The sequence below is a fragment of the Cheilinus undulatus genome, linkage group 20, assembly GCF_018320785.1.
Source record: "Cheilinus undulatus linkage group 20, ASM1832078v1, whole genome shotgun sequence".
NCBI classification, from domain to species: Eukaryota; Metazoa; Chordata; class Actinopteri; order Labriformes; family Labridae; genus Cheilinus; species Cheilinus undulatus.
This window is the reverse complement of record NC_054884.1, coordinates 24,249,844-24,267,983: the sequence shown is the minus strand read 5'-3', so window position 1 is coordinate 24,267,983 and position 18,140 is coordinate 24,249,844. Positions and strand designations below refer to the sequence as shown.

Sequence of the window (18,140 nt, the reverse complement as noted above, 5' to 3'; positions counted from 1 at the left end):
AGGATTCACCCCCTTGGATGTTTTACCCTTTATTCATTTTATTAATCAGTTTAATCAATTAACAGTTGTTGTATGAGGTGTTTCTTCCATCTCAGCTGCTGAAGCTTTTAACTCCTCCAGAGTAGTCATAAGTGTCTTGGTGGCCTCTCTCACTTGTCTCCGTCTTGCACAGTCACTCAGTCCAGGTTAGACCCCCTGATCTAGTATCCATTATACAAACACTAGACTTTTCAGTAACCTTTTCTCTTAAGTGCCTAACGTGTTCTTTTGTCTCCATAGTGTAATGAGAGTGCCTGGACCTTGAAGACACACTACACTCAGGTGATCCCCATTTCACTAGTTGCGAGACTACAAGCACCAGTTGGCTGGACCTCTGTTGAATTAGGTCAGTCACTTTAAAGAGGGTGTATATTTATGCAAATACTATTTTGACATGACATATTTTGACATTATTTTGTAGAAATCTGTTTTTTTTTTTTGTCATTTTTGTCCAAAAAAGCCAAATTATAATGAGCATGATTGATTTATAAACCCATTTAAAGGGTGAAATATCTGGTGAATACAGTGGGTGAATACTTTTTATTGGCACGGTAGGACAAGGATGTATTTCTATAAGGTTCGGCTGACTTGTTCAGCTGTATTAGTTTGAGCCAAAGAAAGCTATATAACTGTGAAATTTCACTAGAGCAGGGCTGAGAATTTACCATCACCACTGATTGGACATCCACATAATTAGCAAAAATGCCCCCCAAGAAAATACAGTTTTTACGACTTCATTAAACCCTTTATTGAAAGGGATTTTTTCTTACAAAGATACTCTATAGATTTATCACATTTGGAGGAATAACCCATTCTGGGAGAGGAAAACATGGTTAGAATTCTCCTAGAGGCTCTTTACACCAAAATAGGATGATTTTTTTTCTGCAGATCTGACTTTCTGGACAAAAAGGCGTCTTTGAATTTAAGTACCTTCCTCAGTTGTTAAAAAAAAACACTATTAAATGAATACCAGTGCACAAAATATCAACATTGTTGCAAGCCTGCCCACAGAAATGACTGGGTCCACAGTCAAGATGTGATTTATTATTATCTGTGGTGTTGGATCATCTGACTAATGCTAGCCTTCTGGTTAACATTCACTTCCTTTCTTTAAAGATGTTTTTGGATTTTTTTTAACTTCCCCTGGATGGGACAACAAAAGTATTCTCCTATAAAGTTGCTTCATTGTCCAATTTTTTTTATTTTCTTGTGTGTGTTTTCTTTTGTGTAGGTCATGGCATAGCTATGATGTGTGACAGTGGCCAAGTGGTTTATACCATTAGGCTTACTCACTTTGTTAGCATTATCCCCTAGAAGGGCTCAACCTATCAAAAAGAGGGTTGAAACAGGCTACATTTTACTGCAACCAAAAATGTGTATTTTTTGTTGCTTTGATAATAGAAGTTAGTTTTTAAGTTGATAGATATGGTTATTATGCTTCATTTGTAAAATGGACTTTGATCGTTCTGACCTCTATGCCCCTCCTCCCCCCTTTATGGGCGGCCGTGGATTGTTGGAAATGTAGGATTTCTTCTACATGATGAATAAGCTAAATATGGTGTTTGGCCATGAGTTGTAATAGTCAATTCAATGTTTTCCTGTTCAGGTAAATTAAGTGTGAGTTTTATGCTGTGTTTATTTTATGTAACTGTGTATTTGTGTGAGAGGCAAAAAGAAACCGAGTGAAAAAGATTGGTAAATTGAGACGGCCTTCCTCTGTTTCCCCTCACAGTTCACTGAATTGCTGTCTTCCTTACACTCTCTATTGTAGCACGACAGAGGTAAAGGCCATCTCCTCTGTCACTCACGGGTTTAATCATTCAGATCTAGCCCGGTTTTCTCGCCTTATTTTCTGCCTCCGTTAATTGCGTTTCTGTTTCGTGCGGGCGGTGAGAGCGCGCTGTCCAAGGTGCTGCAGCATCGCGCGGCCCCGCCCATCCTCTCCATCTCTCTCTCTCACTCACACACATACTCTTTTCCTCTCTCGTGCGACCACGTGACCCTTCCTCTGCCGAGTCTCGCGGAGAGCATCAGACTGCACCTTTTCCTTCTCAAGAGAACGGAAAGAGAGAGAAGCGAGGGAGAGAGAGACATTGAATCAGAGTGAGAGCGAGAGAGGAGAGGAGAGCGCGAGAAAGAACGGGAGAGAGAGAGCGCGCGCGCGAGGGGGAGACCAATAGCACCTTGTCGCCTGGAGGCGAGCCTGTGATAATTTTGTCCCTGTCCGGTAGACCGGCTCTATCTACCACCAGGCGCGCGGGTGCTGTCTCCTCTCTCGCGGCTTCAGGTTCCCCTCAAATGGGAAGGGAAATCAATGAGTCGCGCGCCGCACTGTTGCCACGGAACCACAGGATGTGTTTGAGGTAGGTCGGTTTTCTGAGCCGTGTGTGCCCGCACTGAGGAAAAACTGCCGCCGGGTTGTATTTTATTTACCAGGGCGAGGCTGTCACATCACCGTTACAGGTTGTGGTGTCAATTAAAACAGTAACCGTGTGAGGGGGAAAAGTAATTACCGTGTTACCGGTTAGCTGAGCTGTAGTCAGGGCGCAGGTGATGAGACTGAACCTCCAGTGTAGCCAAGTAAAGGGCGCGTAGGAGGAAAAATGGAGACGAGGTATGGCCGCAAATCGAGAATCGATATTTCAACCGCAGTCATTCACCCCGTCTATCAATAACTATGATGTCGCCTCTTTTCTTCAAAGATTTGAGTCGCGGAGAAGAAACTACGAGTAGCTTATTTCCCATGTGTACTTCTCTGTGTGTACATTAACAGTTAGTGTGTATTGTGTGATTATGATTAGTTGTTAGAAAACGAGCTCTGTAGCCGTTAATTCGATAAAGCGAGGCGGTTTGAGTCATCCGCCGCAGCGCGAGCTGCTCCCGCTCTTTGTGATGAAGCTAACAGAATCCTTGACGGTGGCGCGAGGTGCCAACTGCTGACCGTTATAAATGTCTTAACAATAAAAGCCAAACTGGACTAAAACTAAACTAAAGGTATGTGGTTTAGAATTATGTTTAGCATGAAGTGATAAAAATGTTTACATGACAGTTGCAGGTATGCCACCTTATTAAATTCTCCTGCGGCATGATGGGAGCCTTACCGAGAAGGTGCTGTTTGTGTATGTGCGCGTGCCTTCACTGCACAGGATGTGTTAGCTTAAGTAATTTTTGTGTGGGCTGTGTGGAAGTGAAGAATTTAGGTTTGGTCTCCATCTTCAGTCTTTATTCGGGCCTGTTAAATGTGTTATGTGATAAAAAAAAGTGTATGAGTGGCAAAAGTGTGTGCACAAAATGCACGAGAGAGAGTAATTTGAGAATAATAGCCTGCTTGGGATGCGCGTGTGTGAGTGAGGGTTTTTGCGTGCGTGTTTACGTATGTGTGTTGTACGTGTGACCCTGGTTGATTGTGCCGTCTCTGTTCTCTCTCTAGGTCGCTGGAGAGAGTGATGACGTGGCAGTGAGGGACACACATACCTCACTTGCACACACATACACTCACAAACACACACACATATTGGCCCACACACACTTTAAGTCTTGCCCTACTAAGACAGGAAAGAGGGAGAGAAAATTCAGCTATGACGGGGTCATTTCTCTCCATTACCAATGTGTGAGCCACAAACCCACACGCACACACACGTACTCCGTGGGGAGTTGCCTTCATGGGGGATAAGGCCCTATCTAGGGCACAAAGATGGAGTTCGCATCCTATTCGTCATGTATCTAGCAGTCACACAGATGCACACACAAATACACACACCTGGAGTGTCATATGTCAGAAGTGAAGAATGAAAGACTGAATGGAGAGACAACACTGAGCATCCCAGAGAAGACACCAACACGGCGTAGAGGGGAAGAAGATTCCCAGAACTGCTGAAGGACGGAGGGAGCAGCAGTTCAACCCCCTTCCTTATTGTGAAGTCACTTCCTGTTGTAAAGAGAACCCCTAAAAAAGCAGGGCACACCTGAGATCCAGAGAAAGTGTTGTACTAAGTGCCCTACAGTGATCACCATGAGCTGTAGGCTGGAGAGAACAGCCCAGCTCTAGCCTTTCTCTCCTTCAGTGTGTGTGTGTGAGTGTGAGAGCGAGTGTGTGTATGAGTGTGATGGCAGTGTGTGTTTGGGCGGCAGCCCCCCTACTCTTCCTGGGGCTGTGCCTTTGCAGTGTAGGGGGCCAGGCCCAAGGTGAGGTCCTGGAGTTTGGAGGTGTGTCCAGCCAGTGGGGGCGTTTCCCTGTGTGGAACGCCTGCTGCGAGAGCGTGCTGAGCTTCAGCCTGCGGACTCACAGCCAGGAGGGCCTGCTGCTCTACCTGGATGATGAGGGCTTCTGTGACTTCCTGGAGCTGCTGCTTCTCCACGGCCACCTCCGCCTGCGCTTTTCCATCTTCTGTGCTGAGCCAGCAGAGCTGCAGTCAGGCGTAGCAGTGAGCGATGGGCGCTGGCATGCAGTGCGTGTCAAGCGGGACTGGAGGAACACCTCATTGGAGGTGGATGGACGACTGGAGGGATGGGCGGAAGTGAAGAGCAAAAGAAGAGATATGACAGTATTCAGCCACACCTTTATGGGCGGGGTAACACCGGAACTCCACTCATCGCCGCTGCGCCTCACATCCCCTTCAGTGCGGGAACACCCTGCCTTCCGTGGCTGGATCACGGCGGTGACCATCAACGGCTCAATGGTGACACTGGACAGCTCAGAAGGTGTCACAGTAACAGCTGGATGTGGGCCGGACCACCAGTGCCAGAATGGAGGGGTCTGCAGCGTGGTCAACGACCAGGCCGTCTGCGACTGCTCCGACACCGGTTACCAAGGCAACGACTGCAGTGAAGGTAAGGCCCAGAGTCATGCTGACCCATCATAAACATCCCATCCTTTACATACACGCCCATACACTCAAAAACGAACTTGCACATGCAGGTACAGGCCAATCCCAAACATAGGTGCTGCAGTGTAGACATCTGTTTTTCATTCACAGCTGCCTTCAGTCCATGTGTCTGACCAACAGCCCTGACAAACAGTCCAAGACATGCTCACTGATTATGTATGATATTGATTTTCTGTGGATACCATTAAGTATGCATCTCCAGTGCATAGAGTTTAGAAAGAGCCCAGTTTAGTAAAGCTGAAGCTAAGAGTCTGATTCAAGCTCATGAGTGTGGGGATTTGAGACAAATTCCTGGAACCTTCTTAAAAGCTGTGTCTGACTTGGCAACGTCAAAGCCTTGATGGGCTCAGTTGGTGTGTTTGGCAAAACACAATAACCATATAGATCCATTATGGATGTGGCTGTTGGCTCGTGTTGAGAGGCTTTAATTGGAAGTTGGCTGAGAGGCTGGAAATCAGCAGTTGTTACATGGCTGACATCTGGCTGCCTGTGTTAATGGATTTGCATTGATTCTAGATGGCCTTCACAGGTACAATGCAGAGGGTGTTGAAATGAAGTGTGTACAATATATCACCTGCCATTTATTTGAACAGTTTGCAGCCTGTTAAGATGCTGTGCTTGTGTACATTACATGTGTAAAGTTTGTGCTTTTTCCTTTATAAAAGAGGAACTAATGTCCTGCTAGGTGTGCTTCAAAAACAGGAGGAATTTTAACAGTAAATGGTCTGATATATAAAATAAAAGCATTTCATGAATGATTTAATATCTAAACTCTACAAGAACTACCTCCGTTTAATACTGTCAAACAAGCCTTTGGTCAATGCAAGTGGCAATATACAGTACAGGGCATTGTAATGACGGCCATTACAAAACGAAACAGCTGCTTAATGAACTCGGCTACCTTGTTATGGCTATGACTGCAAATGCTTTCATTTCCCCCTGCTCAGTTGTGTGTGTCGTTAGCTTCATTTGCAGCAAATCTGCATTCTTAATCAATAGCTCTCTCAGCCCGTGAATTTTTTTTCCCATGATACCTCTCAGCTTTGCCTCGGTGATTGATATTTTCATGACACAAATTTGTATCTGCCAAACAGGGAAGAGTGGCCTTGCTGTGTGGCCGCAGTTTGTCACCGACTTGACCTCACACCCCACCCAGCACCGCTGTAAGCATCACACCTCCCTTTAGCCACCCACCACATCACACCCTGGCTTTTAGCGGACAGTGGGATGGCCTAGGTTACCATGGAGACAGGACTAATAAGGAGACCTCATGCCAGGAGTGTTTCTCTGTCCTCGTTCATCCTCCCTACCCCCATAACTCAGCTCCAACCTCCTCCTCCTGGACTCCTTCGCTGCTCACTGCCCTAAACCAGCTGTTAGTTCCTTCAGGCATCATGTCTGCCAAAAAAATCCACTGTACATGTTTGTGGTGATGATTGTGTATGCATGTTTATGCATACACAGTCACTTAACGTCTTAATTTTCAAAGCAGGTGGGAAAAGCTAGCTGGTGATGCATTAGGGCTGAAATAATTTGTCCAGAAATAATTAATAAGCCTATTAGCACTGCAATGATAAGTGATTAGTTGCTTTACAGAATTAGGCTGCATATATTTAGATAATTAGTTTTTTTTTTTTTTAAAGAAGATGACAAAGGCTTGGCCTAAGTGTTGAGAATTTAAAGGCTTGATTGTCATGTATGCCCTTTAAGTTGATATGTTTGCTCTATAGGTGGACTTTTAAGTTAAACAAGCTTCATTTTTGCTTTGGAAAACAGGAGTTTCCCATTTTTGGGGGATTACAGACAAAACTACTAGATTATGTGATGAGTTGTTCATAAATTGAACTTTTGGTTTCATTTTCATCCTTATATTTAAGTGCAAACTTCTTCTATTTAAGCATCAAAATGAGAGGATCTGCCCTTATTCTTTCTTGAGTGATAGTAAAGTTGATTTCTGTTGGCTTGTGGGTATATTATGGCATTCTAATGATTAACAATATGAATAATCTAAGAATAGATTGGTCGTTTTAGCTAAAGTGCAAAATCCCAAATAGTCCCTTTCGAGCTCTAATGAGTGGATTTTTATGTTTTCTGATTGTGCTTGATGGTAAAGTGAATATCTTTAAGCATTTCTAAGAACTTGCTGTTCTCTGAGAATTAATGAGAGGCATTTTCACTACTTTTCTGTCATTTATTAGATCAAACAATTCTTTGATACATCAAAATAATTGGCAGATTGATCCATAATGCAGTGCTCGTCTCTGCATGTGGGGCGTGCGTACATTCAGGAAGTGACAGGTGAAGCTATGATCATCTGCTTGCAGAAACTCGGTGCTGCTGCGCTGAGATTACGTGTGATCCTAGCCAGTCTAATCCAGTCTGCTGTTTTGCTGCTGGTTAGAAGCACAGTGGGAGACGCAGACAGCAATGACACACGCACACCTGAACAAAAACACATCTAACACAAACATACAAGCACATGGAGGAAAACATTCACACAGCTTGCGGGCTTCAGCACCACCATTAGTCACATCACCACTGAGGTACCTGGGAGCAGTGTAGCTGAGCGGGCTAGATGGGAGCTGCAGACATTTTATATGAAGGCTCTCAGCTGATAGAATACCTGCGTTCGACTGGCACTTTGTCGCTTAACAAGAGGCTACTTAAACCTTTTAAGGGGCTGTTTCATATTCCTAAGGATGGGCTCACATTTCTATTGAGAATGATGCCAAGTGTTGTCATGGAGAGCAAGAGCTAGCGTTACATTTTCTCTCAGTTACAGCAGCTGTTGTAAGTAGTAGTATCCTCATAAAATGGTTCTAGTTTGAAGGTCTACTTAAATGGATATATATAGGCTGAGTGGTTATGTATTTGATTGTTTTCATGTGGAGATATAAAGACTTATAATATATATGATATAAAGAAAGCTTGAGTCCTGCACTGGAGTTGCAAAAATATAGATATCAGTATCAAAATATGTTTGTGGTTGCTCTGCATGCTTTTAGGCAAGATTGACTCCATTTTTCACGCTTAAAACATTTGCTGAACAATAGGTGAAACCTCACCTTTTTAAAAACAGTAGCAGACGTCACACAAACCGATTAAAATCGGTGTCTAACTACTTTCCTGTAACAAAGAAAGTAAGAGAGAGATGTATCAAAATGTTAATTTCAAGATTTTTTTGTCTGAATTCTTGTTTCATTTGACTCTTTACAAGTTTTTTTCAGTTTTAAACTGATGAAAGCCATGCATCAATAGCAATAATCTTATGACATTGGAATTATGTGAGTTGTTTTGAGCAGCTTTTTCAAACAAGCTGTTGATGCAGTATTAGAAGATTAAGATACTTTGCAAGTTAAGGTATTTATTTGAGTGTTCAGAAGGGGAGAATGATGTATCAACAACTTTATTTCACTTTAAAGGTAACTGGGGAGTTGTTTGATGGTTCAGTTTCGCTTTGTAAGCTTTTTCCCTTTTTGATTTTTTGTGTGATTGTGATGTTTCAGACTGATTTAAGTCTCCTTACAGTTTGTCAAATCCCCTCTTAGACTCGAGGTGGAAAATGCCACAGGGTTTGGACTCTAACGGTTAGAAGATGGTGGTAATTGAGGGTAGCTTAATGGCTGATTTTAAAAGGTTACTTCATGTGTTCTCGTCTGTAACTCACTAGTAGTGATATTGTAGTAATTCACGGACATTAGCTCAGGAAAGTGATTCAAGGTAAAGAGCGTTTCCACATTTTCAGTTAAGAGGAGGCTTTTCAGACAGATATAAACAGCAGAAGACGAGGCCAAAATATAAACCACGGACATCAGTGTGCAACAGTAATGCTTGGTTAATGTCTGAGTTACAGAACTATAGGATGGTCTGAAAGGTGAGCAGATGATTGATCCTCTGTAGAGCCATGTGGTATAATTTTGTTATAATACTCTTATTATTTCTGTCCTTTCCTGTAACTGACCATTATGCACTGTTGCTCATTTCAGTCAGACTAGGGTTGTCAGAGTATTACATTCTAAACTTTGATACACATAAAAAAAATAAAGGGATGATGATAATATTTTTTTCTCATTATAACAACAGAATTATCAGCATGAACCACTTTGATCAATTAAGAGATTATTTTGGGGCATTTTGCTTGAGATACAAATGCCAGTTAATTTCAATTTCAAATAACAATCCAGCTGAAGGCCAATGATTTTTTTAAATTTCATTTCTTTTGATATAACACTTCCAAAATGCTTCATTCTCTGTCATTTTTCATTCACAAAACAGATATGAATAACCGTGATAAAAATTTCCACATGGTTATCATACAGCTCGTATTTTGATTAACATGATAACAGTTAGTAATTACTGGGTGTCCAGATGTCCACAGGTCAACCAAAGAGATGTAAAACACGTCAGAGAGGAGGCATTCCTGTATCTACTCTCGTCTGCCTGCATCACTCACAATGACTCTGTCAGAGTGCATAGACACGGACAAGTGGACCTAAAGAGCATGTCAGCTGTAGGCTAATCAAGTCAGAAACTCAAAACACATCGGCATTATGGATCAAATTGAATTAAAATGAAGTAGCGTACCTTTGACTGACGGCATGACAAAAAAAAACACATAAACTCAGACAGTAGGAGTAGTATGATCTCACTGGCTTTAGGAGCTTCTCTTCTGTGCAAAAAGTCTCAAAAAAAACACCCTCAAACTTTGAAGCAGCTCCTGTTTGTTAAAGTTATTTATCCAGTGTTGAGATCAGCACTTACATTAATTAGCTCACTTAACTAGCTGAGCTACAGTTATAAAATGATGCGTTCAAGACAGTAGGATTACACAATTGTTCCAGCATATGTATAAAATGTCATGATTTTTTCAGCATAAAAAAGTGAATTCAGCTTTTTGATGAGAAACTTGAATAATTCCAGTTGTAAGCAAAATTAATCTTTGCTATTTTTGCAATATAGAATATATATAAAAAATGTAACTCAAAATCTACTCGTCTTAGACTACTTCTGGTGAAACAAATTTTCTTTCCACCATACAGCAGAGAAGTATCTATTAGGGTACTGATAAGGAGTAAGGAGGCCGGATAAGTCAGTGGGTTACATCATTGGTTTTCATGACACTGTAACTTTAACCTAGACTGAAAAGGAGATTTGGGTTGAATAATGACTTTTATATCTGTCTTTCTTTGCTACATTTTTTGTTCTATCAAACATAAAAATGATGAATACTATGTTGTTTAAAGCATCAAAAAGTATCAAAAAAGTATCAAATGTTGACAACCTTGTTAACAAAGTACCTTTGCTAATGCACATTTGATATGGTTTATACAAACTTAAAGTGTACAGGCTAGCCTCAGCACTGCTAATTTGATTTATAGTTTTTTTTAATATAAAACTTGATTAAATTGTTATTATCAGCAAATTATAACATACTGATAAACATTATATTTTAGGTCATGATTATCAGGGTATGAAATTTTGATATTTTGATGTTATCTGCTCAGTAATCAATCTTTTCTCTACATTAGCAGTTAGACTTTCAACACTAAATTAAAAAGATACAACAGATAAACATCTGCTTCTAACATCTGTAAATGCCACATAATCTGCAAATGGTTGATGTTTGTCAAAGGTTGATATTGGCAGATACAGTGTTTAAGCAACATGTTAATGCATCACTACTTTTTGCCTTTTTTTGGATTGAACAGCTGAAGAGAGACAGGAAATATGGAGAAAGAGAGTGGGGAAACCAGTGCGTTGAGGACTATAGCCTCAGTAGGTGCCTGCTCTGGCAACTGTGCCAAACTGGCACCCAGTTTTGGATAGTTCATTGTTTCTGACCACAAAACACTGCAAGCGAACTCCTGCATACTGTTTAACAATTAACTGGTCATGTTTGAGCACAAAAGCATTGCCAGCGTATTTGCTTAATCTAAACCGTGTCAGAAATCGTATTGCTTTAAAGCATGGGTTCAAAATTTTGAATAACATTGATCAGACAAAAACAGTTCAGTCCAGCTCCAATAGCAGTATTCAGAGGATAATGTAATATCTATATATGAGTATGAGCACCAGTGAGTAGCACAGAACACCCTATAGTTTGTAAGAAGAAATCTCTTGTCATGTGCACTTAAAATTAAAAAAAAAATCAAAGGTTGTATTTGAGTAAAAAATTAATGGATGGAAAGAGGAACGAGGGATGAAAGCTGAGGTCAACTACCTTTTTAGATACAGCATAAAAACTGTTTATAGCATCTAAGCTTTTGCAAAATGCTGAGTGTGTTTGGTACTTTTATGTTTTAAAAAAGGTGATCATTGTTTGTAACTATGTGAGTCCAGGCTGTGCAGCTGTTCTGTCAGAGTCAGGCAGAGTCGGCTGTAAAGTTTTATTTCTTACCTTGAAATTATTGTTATTTTGAACCCAGCCACCTCAGTGAAGCTGCACAATAAAGCTCAGAGATAAAATTATAACCCTCTAAAAATTAAAAAAAAATTCAGTTATGAATCTTTAATACGAAATGAATGTGCTCTGCTGGAGGAAAAAATGGATCCTCAGGATTGTGTTTGAAGCCAGAAATAAGCAACTGGGCTGTGGCAGGGTGTGCTAGTTTCCACACGTTTACAATTATGCCATGTCTTCAAGGCTCCTAGATGATTTGCTTTTATTCATGCTCATATTTCTACAGATATGTGACAAGAAACATTTATGGAGTAATATACACTGTAAGCATTATATCAGCGTGAGGAGAGTAGGCTATTCATCGAGGTTTTTGCAAGCACTGTAATCTTCTCATTTTGGAGAACAGAAATTATTAAGGATATTGAAATAAAAGTCAACAGATTCTAGCTTGGGTTATGCATAAATATAATTACTGTCTAAGCCTTTGTGCCCTCTAGTGAAGGCAGAGTGAACCTGGCTTGTTAGGCCTGGCCTGGCTTGCATTGTCCTTGAGGGCAAATCGCTGTTAGCATGCTAATGGCTCCACCTGTTTCTGCCATGCTTGTAGCACAAGGGCAGAGGCAAGGGAACACTCAGATGAAGCACACACTCAGAATACACTCGCACACTTACTCAATCACACTTTAACATGTGCACAAACCCAATCACACACTCTCAGTCCCTGTATTGAACCATGCATGCCCCTCGTCCTCTTCCTGCACTGCTAATCCATCCCTACATGTTTCCCTGCTATTTCACACCATTATTACTGCCATAGTCAATGTAAGTGTATGTGTGTCTGTACGTATGAGAGATAAGAGATTGTGGGAATGATCTTGTGCGTGTGTGTGCATATTGCATGCTATTTGTCGGGGGCTCTGGGGAGAGGAAGCTGCTGCAAGGTAAGTTCTGGGGTAAAACGGCTCTGAATCCAAACATCCAGGTAGGAAAGTGTATTTACGCCACACAACCCCTCCACCCTATGTATCAATAAGTGTGGGTGGGTATGTGCGTGCGCTCATGTAAGTGTATATGCACACATGTGGAGTCATTGACTGTGGAGCCCAGTTCAGACCAAAGATTCATGACTGTTGATGTTGCCGGTGACTTAGTTCTTCGAGTCTTCAACAGCTGATTGCAGGAAGTTGCAAACAGATAAATCGACTGATACCTGATGGTACACTTGTACATTTTGCAGATGTTTAAGGCTGATATATGATTTATACTGCTGACATGTACGTATGGGCTTTACATTGACTGTAAATATCAGTGGAAATTTTCATATCTGCCTAAACCGATATTTAACTCTCTAGCTAATATTTTCCAATACTGATGTCATGCCAATAATATCGTGCATCCTTAGTTCAAAGTGGAATCTATAGATCAAATCAAGCTGGGAATGTTGGAAATTATTACATCTAGGCTTGGGCAATATGGCCTAAAAATCTAATCCCTGATTTTCTTTAAAAAAAAATTCTATCTATGATTTTAAACAGTTTTTTCTTATCCTTGTTTAAAAAAAAACCACCCAAATGACCAAAAAAAGTAAAAGCATGTTTTTATTTTTTTCTAGGAATTAAATGTAACAAATGCCAACTAAATTTTGCTCTTGGATAAGAGCAAGCTGTAATTTGGTCTCAAAAATGCACCTTTTTACTGCAAGGAGAGTTTATATCAACACAGAAAGGATGTTTTTTTTATTTCTGTATGTTCAGTGTTGTGTTACTGCTCCTATAGTTTTTGGTTTCACTTCTGTAATGCTGAGGTGAGTCAAGCTGCATTTGACTACACTAGGGGTGCAGTAATCAAATTTTTTTTTTTTTTTTTTTTTTTTTTTGATTTTTTGGGTAATCGAGTACTCTATCAATTCTTCTGCCAATTAATCAAGAACTCTTATAAGACATGTTGCATTTTTTTATCAGTCACTTTTGCTTTTTCAAGAGAAGTGGTGCTAGACAAATGAAAAAAAAAGCTGGGCCGCTTAAATGAACTACTTCTATATGAAAAATTGGTATTAACAGGTTCTCTAAAGAAAATATATTTTACAAAGTGCTATGAAGTTCTGATGGCAACTTACATTTCTTAAAGTTAGAAGGAAAGGAAGTTAAATAATGACATTAGATTATGCCATATTTGGGGTTTTCGGGATCCTCTCCCAGGGAATTTTTGGTGCCAACACTTTATTTCTTCTATTGTAGTTTATTTTTATTTTCCAGTTTGTCATTAAAGTAAAGAGACACTTAATCATTTTAACATCCTCTACTTTGCGCATGAATATTTCACATTCTAGAAAGAATAAAGTTTCATCATTCACACAGCAGTCTGATGATGTTTGAAAGGTGAACCTTTAGATTACAGGAATATGGTCTATTTTATCAAAGGGTGTTCACTTTTATTTTTTGCACATTTTTGTTTGTGAGTTCATCCACCAAAATAATCTGACCTTTAAGACCATCCACTGACATGGAGAACACATTTTAAGGGATAAAGCTGCGTCTGTGACCTGTTAAATCCTGACTACAGGATGATGAACTTTAACTTAGTCTCTTTCTCAGTCACTATCTGTGGCAATAGTTTCTATATAATTGGTGTCAGTTTATGCTGTTGTGTGTTCATAGTCTGAAGCAGCAAACCTGGACCAGGTCCAAACAGCTGGCTAAAATATACAGTTCTTATGGGACGAAACTCAGGGTTTGCGCCAGTAGCCGTGCTGTTCTGTGTGCCTCTCTGTGGTGATGGAGGGGGAAGGTGTAAACTACGGGAGCCCCAGGGGGAGACAAAGAGGAGCATGGCAGAATATCGGAACATCTAGATTTTTATTTTTTAATTCATCCTAAACAAAAAAATTTGAATTTAGCGATAAAACCGATATACTGAACAGGTCTAATTACATCTAACTTTTTAACGTTGTTTGGACACTTCATCCTAATGAACATCGCTGCGTCCTCTATTAGCTGCACATAAGCAGGTTGTGCAGGTATTTGAGCTAATGCATGAAAATTTACTGCTGTAGTAGTGACAATATTGGCAGCTTTTTAAAATTTTGTCTCGGTTTTTAGTGTTTAAACTAAAATGCATTTTAGTTCAGAGGGCTTCTCACCAATCCTTTCCTGACACATGTAGCAGCTGCAGACCTTAAAACTACGCTTGACAGAAGATGTAGAAAGATGAGTCAGATCGGATTATCTTCTGCTGTTGTCAGAAGTCCCACCCCTTCTTGGTTTTGATTGGCAAGCGAGGGAAAAGTAATGCTGATGAGCGCAGCTGTTCCAAAAGTTGAACAGTTTTAAAACGAAAGCGCTTAAAGCTTGTTGACAAAACCGGCTGATGCTGAGGCCGTTTTCTGCCACAGCAGCTCAGAGCGCTGGACTACACTGGTTTTGAATCAGAAATAGCGACTAAAAGGGGCTTTGTAGTTTTAGTCTATTTTTAAACCAATTTAAAAACATTTTAGTTCAGTTTTGGAACTCTTACATTTAGGTCAAAACATTTCTTTTGTTTGCACTTATTTAACGAGCTAAATTTAAAATTGATATGAATGTGAAATGAATATTCATTGCTTTAAAATACACTGATGGAAATACTGACATACCCTAAGTGTACAGTGGAGAACTAACAGTCCATCACTAACATCTTAGTCTCATTTGTCCTCTTGATGAAAACTAAACTTACCTTCAAACTCACTTTGAGTTTTCATCACCAGAGATTTATGTTTAGGTAGTCTTAGTCCAGTCTTCCTCATGGAAAAAAGGTAGTTGGACATTTTAACACCGTGCTGTATGAGTTAGATTTGTCTGTGGAAAATTCATTATTCTCAGCAGATATCTTAGTTGTGACAAGACTGAGCTAGCAATGCATTTTTGGGTTTACATGTGCCATAAAATTTTGATAAAAAACTACGATGGTGATTTTAGTGATAAGCAGGAATCATATAGACTAATGTTCTGCATTATCAAGATGATAAAGATGCAGGAAAAACAGTAAATGTGCAATACCATCCCTCTTGCATAGATAGATTTATTGCACAGTAGGGCGCTTTTTTAGCTCAGTGGGTAGAGCAGGCACCCATATGCAGAGGCTATAGTCCTCAACACAAAGGTCACAGGATTGATTCTTGTGCAGTAACTTTAGAAAAAAATGTCTTTGAGCTGAGTGACTTTCAGCGCTATGAAAATGATGCATTGTCTCTTTCAGTTGCAGCGTTTTGAACTGACAGGTGTTTTGAACGTCACACAATGGCCCGTCGCAAACAGTTTTAAGTTTCAGCCCTCCCTGTAGTGAGTCTTTGGTCTGAACTGGGTTTTATGCTGCTGTGTGCGTATATATCTTTATCTATATCACTGTATAGATACGCATAGACAAACCTCAGTTTTGGTTACCAGTGCAGCATGGTATCCATTGTGACGTTTGTGTGGACTTTTTATGCATGTATGTTACCCTGGTAACACTGGACGGGTGTGCATGTACAGTAAGTAGCCATGGTAACCCAAGGGCTTAGCATGCATGTTAATGAATGTCTGTCTCTCTCTCTCCTCGCCCGGCCGCGGCACCTTTCCAGAGCACAGCTACACTCCAGGTAGGTTGCACTTTCTATCAATCAATCAGTCTTTCTACACATTTTCTATCTATCTATCTATCTATCTATTTATCTATCTATCTATCTATCTATCTATCTATCTGACTTTCTTGCATTTCCATACAAGTGTTTGCATTGAAATTTCTCCTCCTGCTCTTTAGAAATAAATCTTCATTGCTTCTCTATCTCACCCTCTCTTTTTCATATAGTCAGATGTTTTTAGCTCTTTTTTAACTACATATTTCTTAGGCTTTATCATCTTTTTAAACCATTCATCCCCACCCTTTTCATCCCTTCAAGTTCTGTCCTTTCCATTCATTTTTCTGCCCTTTTTTCCTCTTACTTTATCATCTATAGTGGAGATACTGTACAAGGTAGCTAGTGTAAATGTTTGTGGGTCTGTGTGGGTATGTGGGGATTGGTTTGCTGACAGCTGGTAAGTTCTACATCCCATGTGCAATCATCAGAAGTGGCCTCAAGGTTACAGAGACAAAGGCACACACGGATTCTGTTCTGTTTATGATATAGTCTAGCTGTGTGCAAACCTCTTTGTTCGTACCTTTGTGCGTAGGATCGCTGCCTGGGATGAGTAAGTGTCTTTTTTCATTTAGAAATATGGAACAATGTAAAGGACCAACACATTTGCACAAGCACTTTTACACAGAGCACTTTAGCATCTATTAGCATGATCCCAAAGACACATATGCACAAGCACATACTTCACACCCCATGATCCTTTGCTGTGCTGACTGTGCTCTTGTCTTCCTTTAAGGTCTGGCACACCTGATGATTGGCGACCAAGGTATGGCCTCCTCTTACCTCACTTCCTGTTGTCCTCTGCTATACCATCATTCCCCTCCCTATCTCCTCACTCCCACACTCACAACTCCCTGAATCCCTCCCCCAATTCATCACCACCTGGCGCTGGAGGAAGTTGTCTCTCTAGGCACTGAACCAAGGTCAGTTTCTACCGCTCTGTAATTGAGATTTCTTCATTTTAAAACGGTCCCATTTGGCCTCATCAGAAATTTCAGTTTTAATTTAAACTGAAATGGATGACTCGGGCTTTTGCAGCAGAACAATTAAATAATATCAAATGAAATATGTCCTTAAAGGTTATTTTTTGAAGGAAGTGATTAGCCTGAGAGCAACTTCTGCCGTGATATATCCTATTATCATGACTGCTGATGTGGGAGGGGGTAATAGGAGGGTGTAGGCGGCTGCAGCTTGACGGCGCTTGGCTGGCTTAGACTTGGCAGGTCATAGGAACGGAGCTAAGGGCCGACTGACCGACTGACTCCTCGGATGGTTTGAATTAGTCTTTACTATTCCACCTCATTTCATTTTCTCTCATCTGTATGTAAGAGCTCCACTGAGGGGATGGAAGCGTTTGCGTGTATGTATGCACTGTGTATACATGCCGGTATGTGAGCATGTGTGCTTTTTGCATCATAGTTCAACTCAATGACTGTGGCAGTTTTCACAGAAACCCTCATTCACATTCATCCGTAGCTCTTTCATCGGCTTCCAGCATGTCTCGCTTCGCCGTCGCTGGTCCTCACATGGGCTCCTGCTCACACATTGTCAAGCACGTGAAACTGAACAGATGTTCCTGTGAACAAAAGCAATGCTGTTTACCTAAAGTCCCCAAAGTTGTACTATGTTCTTGAACACATCCCTAAACACCAGCTCTTTTCTACCTTTTTCAAACTGTTCACAAATGAACAAACTCACAAAACCACCTTTCTGTCTTTCTTCTTGCCCTCTTTCTTCCTTTTCCCTCCTGTGATCCTGCCCTCTTTCTCGGTGTATGGGACACCTCCCTCTTTGAATTTAGGAAAGCTCAGAGGTACCATCCCTGATTTTTCATGTTTATGGCTAATGGGCTGTTCTCGATGGTTTGGAGTTGATTGTATTGACCAGCTGTTGTATGTACAATAATGCAGACATTTAGAGCCCATCAGCTTACTGTTTATTTAGGTTGCAATTCATTCTCACACCTAACTCATCAAGTATGGCAGCTTTGTTTTAGCCCTAAGCTACAAAATATGAAAATCTAGGTACCACTCCAGCAACAGTCTTACACAAGCAGGGATCTCAATAAAGGTCCAGATAATAATTTGAAGATAAAGACAAAGCAACCAAAGTAGCTATATTATTGAGACGTAGACCCTACAATTCCCCTGTAGGTATGATACTA

The 18,140-nt window shown here is 40.7% G+C and overlaps 1 protein-coding gene across 14 annotated transcripts in view; it reads left to right on the top strand.

Annotated features, from left to right (window-relative positions):
• Positions 1-2,057: 2,057 nt before the first annotated feature.
• Positions 2,058-18,140, top strand: part of nrxn1a (neurexin 1a) — a 98,424-nt gene continuing 82,341 nt past the window's right edge. For 7 of the 14 annotated variants that reach the window (XM_041815754.1, XM_041815748.1, XM_041815743.1 and 4 more), the window contains exons 1-4: positions 2,058-2,402; positions 3,470-4,869; positions 15,923-15,940; positions 16,713-16,742. In XM_041815754.1, the coding sequence (XP_041671688.1) occupies positions 4,137-4,869; positions 15,923-15,940; positions 16,713-16,742 (781 nt within the window). In that variant the 5' untranslated portion in view covers positions 2,058-2,402; positions 3,470-4,136. Of the gene's footprint in view, positions 2,403-2,436; positions 3,034-3,469; positions 4,870-15,922; positions 15,941-16,712; positions 16,743-18,140 lie in introns of those variants that run through there. The other 7 variants (XM_041815750.1, XM_041815745.1, XM_041815747.1 and 4 more) reach the window with 3 other exon arrangements.